At 36.7% G+C, this 10,595-nt stretch overlaps 1 protein-coding gene across 1 annotated transcript in view; it reads right to left on the bottom strand.

The window, feature by feature from the left end:
- Window positions 1–1,930: 1,930 nt before the first annotated feature.
- The window catches only part of LOC121377512, a 30,629-nt gene continuing 21,964 nt past the window's right edge, over window positions 1,931–10,595 (bottom strand). The window contains exons 14-17 of the mRNA XM_041505526.1: window positions 9,393–9,539; window positions 6,086–6,209; window positions 5,696–5,770; window positions 1,931–2,879 (exon numbers count right to left, since the gene is read on the bottom strand). Of these exons, the coding sequence (XP_041361460.1) occupies window positions 2,781–2,879; window positions 5,696–5,770; window positions 6,086–6,209; window positions 9,393–9,539 (445 nt within the window). The 3' untranslated portion in view covers window positions 1,931–2,780. The remainder of the gene's footprint in view (window positions 2,880–5,695; window positions 5,771–6,085; window positions 6,210–9,392; window positions 9,540–10,595) is intronic.

Here is a 10,595-nt window from a genome sequence, read left to right as displayed (position 1 = left end):
TTAGTCTGTTCAGATTAGAAGGCAAGGACATTTGACTTGGACTGTTCAGATTAGAGGGCAAGACCATTGATTTGGACTGTTCAGATTAGAAGGCAAGGACATTTGACTTGGACTGTTCAGATTAGAGGGCAAGGACATTTGACTTGGACTGTTCAAATTAGAAGGCAAGGACATTTGACTTGGACTTCAGATTAGAGGGCAAGACCATTTGCTTAGTCTGTTCAAATTAGAGGGCAAAGTTATTTGACTGATCAAATTAGAGGGCAAGGCCATTTGACTTAGACTGTTCAGATTATAGGGCAAGGCCATTTGACTGTTCAGATTAGAGTGCAAGGCCATTTGACTGTTCAGATTAGAGTGCAAGACCATTTGACTAAGACTGATCAGATTAAAGGGCAAGGCCATTTGACTTAGACTGTTCAGATTAGAGGGCAAGGCCATTTGACTGTTCAAATTAAAAGGACAAGGCCATTTGACTTGGGGCACACAACTAGAGCATTGCGGCAATTTGCTGCATGGCCGCCATTAAATTTGAATCCTGAACTACAAACATAAAGGGTATTCACTGTTACGAGATCTTCATAAAAAATTAAGTGCTCTAAAAAGAAGATATTTTTAACATAAATGAAATCCAGGGTTGCCACCAGTTTTAGCTGGGCCACAATGTTGCCATCCGTTCATATTTCATATATACATGCTATTTAGCCATGAAAATCCTACTCTTACAAGTGCTGTATCAATGTTTACAACATGTACATGTGTATATGTTAATTGTGTTATTGTTTATTTTTATATATTTTTTGTAACTAAGATTTAAAACTTGTAAATCTTTCAGATCTGGATGTAGACATTTTATATTTGCATTTGTAGGGTTTTGTCTTCAGTTTTCAGTGATAGATTAAAACCCTCAAACTATTACTGCAGTTTGTTGTTTGTTACTTGTTACTAGGGCCTCCGTGAGTCCAAAACATTGGACTGTAGTACTAGAGAGTTAAACTCGACCCGGACCAAAGTACCAGTCTTACATTAGATCATAATGAGACTAAGGAACAAAGTAAAATAGCATTACACATCTTAATTCCAGCACTGAACATGGATGCCGAATCATGGCATTGTATTGCATTCTACACATTCCACTTTTTGTTATAATTCCCTCCATATCTTATAACCATATAATGTAACCGGTGGCAAGCACATGGCAAAATGACGTAAAAAAAATAGAATTAAATGAGAGTGCTCTTTCTTGCACGGGTACTCAAGTCAAGTCTTGCTAGACTCGGCCCACGCCCGAGTACTTGTTACAGATATATTTGTTTGTTCATTCAGTCTATAATGTAGTCACTGTGTTGCCAAATGTTTTCCAAAACATGTTGGTGACATGGGCAATTTCTTGTTTTCATTTTACTTGCAGCTAGTAAAGTAAAGTAAAGTTTGTTTTATTTAACGACGCCGCTAGAGCACATTGATTTTTAATCTTATCATCGGCTATTGGACGTCAAACATATGGTCATTCTGACACTGGTTTTAGAGGAAACCCACTGTCGCCACATAGGATACTCTTTTTTACGACAGGCAGCAAGGGATATTTTATTTGCGCTTCCCACAGGCAGGATAGCACAAACCATGGCCTTTGTTGAACCAGTTATGGATCACTGGTCGGTGCAAGTGGTTTACACCTACCCATTGAGCCTTGCGGAGCACTCACTCAGGGTTTGGAGTTGGTATCTCGATTAAAAATCCCATGCCTCGACTGGGATCCGAACCCAGTACCTACCAGCCTGTAGACCCATGGCCTGCCACGACGCCACTGAGGCCGGTTTACTTAAAGCTAGAAACAATAGCTCAGTATTCTTTTAGACAACTATTCCTTGAAACTGTTCCGATCATGTGTGGCTGTGTGTCGAGACCATTTTCAAAAACAAAAACGAGGTACAGTCGAATCCACTTTATTGTATATCAGTTTATAGAATAAATCAGTTATTTGCATATTATTAAATGTATAATGTTTATTCATATTTGAAAAAATAAAATTCAATACTATTATGCATTAAAATTTCATGGTCAAAAGCAATGTCAGCATGTAGTATAACAGGACTGTAGATGTAAATTTTGATAGAAAGCACATGGTATCACAAAATGTGTGATGATAATTACCTGAAATAAAATATCAAATATGAGATGCATGTACATAAGGCAGTTCTAGCATGCAATGAAATCTTAAATTCTCTAAGGAAGAACATTAAATATTAGACACAAGTAAGGCCCAATTCTAATAGTACATGAAGTATTAAATATTAGACACAAGTAAGGCACAATTCTAATGCAACATTAAGTATTAAATGCTAGACGCATACATGTGTACTGTGGAATAATCACTGCTATTAAATATGGAAAGATTTCTTCCCACACCCATACATTATGTTTTACACAAATTAACAATCTAAGCTGGGATTTGAACCCATAGCCCTTGGCATGATGCACAGGTGTTTTCTGGAATGGGTTGGGGTGAAGATTTACCTAAAATATTCATTACATAATCAAATAGTTCTAGTCGAATAGGATTTCTAATAGTTATAAAATATAAGCTCCTACTGTAAATGTCGGGAAGTATTAAGTGTTGAACATAAAAAACAGTTCTGGGAGGGGCACAATTCAATATTGGTTTACAAATATTTAAGGCATTGATCTGGTATTGAAACGAGTAAACATTACACATGTTTAAGTTATAATTATGACATCACATAAACCTTAAAACCCGTCTTCAAAAAACCCGTTTACGATTACAAATGGTGCTGTATGATAACAAATGGGAGTTTACGTAACATTATCCACTGCACTAACTGTTTCGCTTCACCCAGCAGTATCTTTTCCAACACAAACTGAAATAAAACAAAGAAAATTACATAAATAAATTATCTGTACAGCTGTATATTTGGTCCATGTGCCAATCTGATATCTGTACAATAAACAGTAATTATACTACAGTGATCCCCCCACCCCTAAATTTAGGGACGCCTTAATTTCAGGATCTACAGTATTCAACACTCGTAACAATGTTCTGCTGTTCTATAGTATGATGTTTCGATACAGATTGTATCCGAGGCACTAAAAACTTCCCACAGTAGCACCCCCCTACCCCCCTAGGGCCTCCATGAGTCGAAAATATTGGACTCGAGTACTCGAGGGTGAAACTCGACCCGGATCCGAGTACCCGACACTTCTACTAGATGGTAATGAGACTAAGGAATAAAGTAAAATAGCATTATGCTTCTTAATTCCTACACTGAACATGGATGCCAAAACAAGCCATAGTATTGTATTCCACACATTCCACTTTTATTTATCCTCCATGTCTCTTAGCTTTAGCCCTATAATGTAACCGGCAGCAAGCCTATGGCAAAAATGACCTAAAAAAGATAATTAAATAAGAGTGCTCTTCCTTAAACGGGTACTCTTAGTCCTGTGAACAGACTTCAATCTTGTTAGACTTGGCCCGTGCCCAAGTACTCGTGGAGACCCTACCCACCCCCCCCCCCCCACCCCCATCAATTGAAAGTTATACGTCTTCTATTTATGTACAGTAAAGTACTCTTATAACAAACCAGATAGTTCGTTATAGTAGTAGTTCGTTGTAAACATCTGCATAAATCGGTTATCAATATATGGGGAGATAAAACAGGACTTTACAATCAGTTCATTCTATGCAGTAGTTCGTTCTAAGCATGTTTGTTATAAGTGTACTTTACTTAGTTGCATTTTGCAAAAAGTCCTGGATCTGCACATTCATTTGCACACTTGAATCCTGACTAGTGTAAGGTCACTCCAATCAGTGTGCACATATTAGTATTTTATATATAGAAGGAAGAAAAACATGGAGAAAATATATTTGAAAGAAACTGACAATTTTTCTTAAAAAACAAAACAAAACATTATGCCTAAAAACCCACCAAAAGTAACAACATGCATGTTACAGTGATCTGAAAGGTAAAAAATATTTCTTTGACATCCCAGCACATTTAAACTGTGTCTATTTGGAGTCTAACACATGGTTATTTGAACACTTTGTGAGAAGAGTTAAAGAAGGAAGAAACCTGCTGCCATCACATTCATGTAGACTTACTTTGATGGCATAATGAGTATAGTGGGCTCAGATATTGGACTTACTTTGATGGCAGTGAGTATAATGTGCGAAGATATTGAACTTACATTGATGACAGTGAGTATAGTGTGTGAAGATATTGAACTTACATTGATAGCAGTGAGTATAGTGTGCAAAGATATTGGACTTACTACAATGGCAGTGAGTATAGTGTGCGAAGATATTGGACTTACTACAATGGCAGTGAGTATAGTGTGTGAAGATATTGAACTTACTTTAATCGCAGTGAGTATAGTGTGCAAAGATATTGGACTTACTTTAATCGCAGTGAGTATAGTGTGCGAAGATATTGAACTTACTTTGATCGCAGTGAGTATAGTGTGCGAAGATATTGGACTTACTTTGATCGCAGTGAGTATAGTGTGCGAAGATATTGGACTTACTTTGATCGCAGTGAGTATAGTGTGCAAAGATATTGAACTTACTTTGATCGCAGTGAGTATAGTGTGTGAAGATATTGGACTTACTTTGATCGCAGTGAGTATAGTGTGCGAAGATATTGGACTTACTTTGATCGCAGTGAGTACAGTGTGTGAAGATATTGGACTTAATTTAATCGCAGTGAGTATAATGTGTGAAGATATTGGACTTACTTTGATCACAGTGAGTATAGTGTGTGAAGATATTGAACTTACATTGATAGCAGTGAGTATAGTGTGCAAAGATATTGGACTTACTACAATGACAGTGAGTATAGTGTGCGAAGATATTGGACTTACTACAATGGCAGTGAGTATAGTGTGCGAAGATATTGAACTTACTTTAATCGCAGTGAGTATAGTGTGCGAAGATATTGGACTTACTTTAATCGCAGTGAGTATAGTGTGCGAAGATATTGGACTTACTTTAATCGCAGTGAGTATAGTGTGCGAAGATATTGGACTTACTTTGATCGCAGTGAGTATAGTGTGCGAAGATATTGGACTTACTTTGATCGCAGTGAGTACAGTGTGCGAAGATATTGGACTTACTTTGATCGCAGTGAGTACAGTGTGCGAAGATATTGGACTTACTTTGATCGCAGTGAGTACAGTGTGCGAAGATATTGGACTTACTTTGATCGCAGTGAGTACAGTGTGCGAAGATATTGGACTTACTTTGATCGCAGTGAGTATAGTGTGCGAAGATATTGGACTTACTTTGATCGCAGTGAGTATAATGTGCGAAGATATTGGACTTACTTTGATCGCAGTGAGTATAATGTGGGAAGATATTGGACTTACTTTGATCGCAGTGAGTATAGTGTGTGAAGATATTGAACTTACTTTGATCGCAGTGAGTATAGTGTGTGAAGATATTGAACTTACATTGATGGCAGTGAGTATAGTGTGTGAAGATATTGGACTTACTTTGATCGCAGTGAGTATAGTGTGTGAAGATATTGGACTTACATTGATCGCAGTGAGTATAGTGTGTGAAGATATTGGACTTACTTTGATCGCAGTGAGTATAGTGTGTGAAGATATTGGACTTACTTTGATCGCAGCAAGTATACTTTAGAACTTAAAACATGAACGTATCCGAGATTGCACTTACTTTGAGAGCTAATTGCATTGAGATACACAGTAATTCATAAGCAGGAAGTGACATCACCAGAAGACAAAGTTTAGCCTGTGAGAGAGTAGGAAGAAAGTAAAAAGACAAAAGTTGAAAAGTAATGAAATGAGCAGAAAAAGATAAGTGGAACATTAAGCAGAACAGAATAGGGTTAAAACTGACATTGTAGGAGAAATACGAGAGAGAAATACGAGAGAGAGAGAGAGAGAGAGAGAGAGAGAGAGAGAGAGAGAGAGAGAGACAGACAGACAGAGAGAGAGATTGAGAGTGGTTTTCATTAATTATAATTTTGATAATTATAAAATATTATTATGTAAGATGTTTTGAAACATGACCCAGTTTAATGACTACAATAATGTTTGTGTCTACCTTGCAGTAGTTGACAGTTTTGGGTGACATCGCAGAGTAACCTCCGACTTTAGCAAGCTGTGCATTAACTTCACTGTCATCTTTGCCAACAATTGCGAGGGTGCGCTCCTTCAGTTCCTCAAACCTAAACAAGACACCACAATTATACCTGTCTATGGGGTAGGGGCTATTAGTGATGTTCCAATCATCGATTCTAATCACAAGACGATTGGTTTACTAATGTGATCTATTAAAAATCCATAATCGATTGTCATGCAAAATGTTAGCCAATGATGGAATTGACGTTAACATAGGCGTATGGGCTCCCATTTTTGTAGAGGGGAGTAGACTGGTTTTTCCCCGAATAAAAAAAAAGAGCCCAAATCTGGATAACAGCATTTATTCATATTAGCATTACTACCAAACAGCTATAGAGAGTTGTGTTATGAAGCACTGCACATTTCTACATTTCTCATATGATTATGGATGTTAATATTAATATTGTTATTACCATGCAGCTTCAACCTACAAAGTTTCAGAGTTCTCCATTTAGAAATATTGGTGAGAAATTTCGAAGAAAAAGAGCATTTCCACACATTTAAAAGGTCGAACAAGCATTGTAACGACACATATCAACATAACATGATGAACTGCCAATAAAAACATGTATCAGGTTCCCCCTCAACAATAAGCATCACAGTTGCCAAATGGCCGACACCCAATAGTTGATGATTAATAAATCAATGTGCTGCTGTAAATACTCACTATTTTCCATCTTTGGGTGAGTATGTTAAAGTTTGTTTAGTTTGTTTCGTTTAATGATGATGTGACACCCAATAGCCAATATATATTTTTGTGCTGGGGTGTCGCTAAACATTCATTCATTCATTAATTCTTGTTTAGCGACGCCACCAGAGCACATTGATTAATTAATCACCAGCTATTGGATGTCAAACATTTGGTAATTCTTACAAGTATAGTATAGTCATCAGAGAAAACCCGCTACATTTTTCCTAATGCAGCAAGGGATCTTTTATATGCACTTTCCCACAGACAGGAAAGCACATACCACAGCTTTTGACCACTTGTGGTGCACTGGTTGGAATGAGAAAAAACACAATCAGTTGAATGTATCACCAGCTATTGGATGTCAAACATTTGGTAATTCTTACAAGTATAGTATAGTCATCAGAGAAAACCCGCTACATTTTTCCTAATGCAGCAAGGGATCTTTTATATGCACTTTCCCACAGACAGGAAAGCACATACCACAGCTTTTGACCAGTTGTGGTGCACTGGTTGGAATGAGAAAAAACACAATCAGTTGAATGTATCCACCCAGGTGGTTCGATCCTGCAATGCAAGAATCTCAAGTAAGCATTCAACCGACGTAGCTAAATCCCACCCAGTAGGTATGAATGAATGAATGAATGAATGAATGAATGAATGAATGAATGAATGAATGTTTAACGACACCCCAGCACAAAAATACACATCGGCTATTGGGCGTCATAAAAGGTAAGTACCCGGTATATGAAAATATTCCTAGGTGAATATGAGACTAGGATGAGCAACGCTCTTTATCATGGAGAGGCCCCCGTTCAATGAGTCAGTGGGGAGGTTAAAACTAACAACTGTATGTCTTTGTACCTAACTATTAACAAACAGCTCAGTTTAAAGCAATGAAATGTATGCCCAGGCCTGTGCATGCGCATACTTGAGTTTTAGAAAACAAATTGACATGCACAAAAATAATACACTACAGTGACACAGCTACATGTAGTGTGTTCTTCAAACCATAATCCATTCCTGTCGCTGTGTAGTTTAGTTTTTAACAATCTACAGCTGATGTGAACAATGTAAATAAAATTTTCTTTGCGTTCATGTAGTTAAAAATGTTATCCTATAACTTGCCCATAATATTCACGTCATAAAGCCATTTGATATTTACCATTATTAACTCGGTTAATGTTTTGCTGTCAATGGGCCAATTGTTTACGGCAGAGAGTGACGTCAAACTACATTTACACTAATCGTGATGACGTCATATTACCAGTCAGGTGACTTCAAAACTTTGATTTACTAAATATCATATTAAGATGTTATTTTAGAAGTGTTATAGGATAAATAGAATTCGCTACTTGTGTTTTTTAATATATAAAATATCAACCTTGTCTAGTTAATTGGTAATTGTCTCGGCAGAACCTCAACAAATACCGATTAACATAGACTCGGTTGATATATACATGTATGTGATGAATCCTCTTTTTATCTACATATATATGAAACAAAAAAAAGAAGAAAAAAGAAAAAAATATTAAAGAGAAATTAAGGCAAAATATTTTATCAGCATGCAGTATTGGATGCTTGCAGATTTCTATCATGAACATAAAACTTTTTTTTCTTCAGAATTTAATTACTACATGTATTCTTAAATATTCCAGTAATTTTGTGGTCATGACAAGCTTTTGGTAATTTTAACATATAATCTTAGACAGGAAACCCACTCCATTTTTCCATTAGCAGCAAGGAATCTTTTATATGCACTATCCCATAGACAGGATAGCACAAACCACAGCCTTTGACATACCAGTTGTGGTGCACTGGCTGGAACGAGATATAACCCAATGGGCTCACTGTCAGAAATTGATTTCAGACCGATCGTGCATCAGTTGAGTGCTCTACCACTGGGCTACATCCCACCCCTCCACAATCGTAAATTTAAGATGAGTGTAGAAAACTATAAACTATACCATTTTGAAGGTGGAATTTAAGATGTGTGTAGAAAACTATACCATTTTGAAGGTGGAATTTAAGATGTGTGTAGAAAACTATAAACTATACCATTTTGAAGGTGGAATTTAAGATGTGTGTAGAAAACTATAAACTATACCATTTTGAAGGTGGAATTTAAGATGTGTGTAGAAAACCATACCATTTTGAAGGTGGAATTTAAGATGTGTGTAGAAAACTATACCATTTTGAAGGTGGAATTTAAGATGTGTGTAGAAAACTATACCATTTTGAAGGTGGAATTTAAGATGTGTGTAGAAAACTATAAACTATACCATTTTGAAGGTGGAATTTAAGATGTGTGTAGAAAACTATAAACTATACCATTTTGAAGGTGGAATTTAAGATGTGTGTAGAAAACTATACCATTTTGAAGGTGGAATTTAAGATTTGTGTAGAAAACTATACCATTTTGAAGGTGGAATTTAAGATGTGTGTAGAAAACTATACCATTTTGAAGGTGGAATTTAAGATGTGTGTAGGAAACTATACCATTTTGAAGGTGGAATTTTAAGATGTGTGCAGAAAACTATACCATTTTGAAGGTGGAATTTCCGCATCTGGACACGAGGTGATGAAATTAGCTTCTTCTTCCATTTTCTGTTGCCGCTGTGCAAGGAGTTCTCCAGAGTGGAGGTAATCGAAGCATTGCAGCTTGACCTTGAACTTCATAAACCTCTCTCTGAAATTAATGGTTACGTGTCACCACTCAAGTTACAAAGACATGAAATAATCAAAGACAAGTCCACAGAAAGAAGACATATATATGTCCTTTGTCATCCATTAAAGCTTTTGTAGGAGATATCTCTGGCACTATAATTTGTGATATCTCCTGCGATATTCTCCTAGGAGATATCGCTTCTTTTTGTTACATCACTGTGTATGCTAAACCTTAGTGTCCTTAGTGACATCATGCCACTGTCGTTCTACTAGTTAACGAGTCTACCGTTGCCAAATATAGTGGCATTCAACCCACATTTTCGCAAATGAAAAGAATGATAATGGATGATAAAAAGAATACCCCCTTGTGTCTTGTGATACCATAATTTATCAGCACTTGTTGATAAAAGTATAAAAATCCTCGCCAAACCTTGGATTTCATACTTTTATCAACACTCTTGTTCACCTCATATGTTTTCACTCAGTGAGATATAACCATAAGCATACAAGATGAGGGCAGGACAAATCCTCAAATTAGCGCAAAAACGATAGAGATATTCGAGAGAAATGTGCTAACCTGAGACCTTTTTACCATGTATTTCCATCATTCTACCCCAAAAAAATTTGTAATCCATATAACAATCAGTAGTAATTCTTTTTTACCCCTATATATAGCTATTTGGCAGTAATGGTAATAATTTAGAATAAGTGTTGTTATCAAGATTCATGCATTTTCATTTAACTCGGGCAAAATCCAGCCCCCGCCACCATTATATAAATGGGAGCCTGCATGTATGACTATGGATATAATTCATATCTGACACACACAAAAAAAAAATTCTCTTAATATATATATACATATACGTGTATGTTTATGTACATGTATATGAATGGGGCTGTAGCTAGGATTTTTGTGTTGGGGGGGGGGGGGGGGGGGGGGAGCAACTGAGTAGTTAATAGTCTAAAACTTAACAGTTAAGTAGAGAATTTTCTTTAAGTTTCTATAATTCCCCCCTCTCCACCCCCCCACCCCACCCCCCACCCCCCTCCGCTATCTACGGCCTTGTACTGTATGTAT

Source organism: Gigantopelta aegis, chromosome 7 (genome assembly GCF_016097555.1).
Source record: "Gigantopelta aegis isolate Gae_Host chromosome 7, Gae_host_genome, whole genome shotgun sequence".
NCBI lineage: Eukaryota > Metazoa > Mollusca > Gastropoda > Neomphalida > Peltospiridae > Gigantopelta > Gigantopelta aegis.
This window is presented reverse-complemented; position numbering and strand designations above follow the sequence as displayed.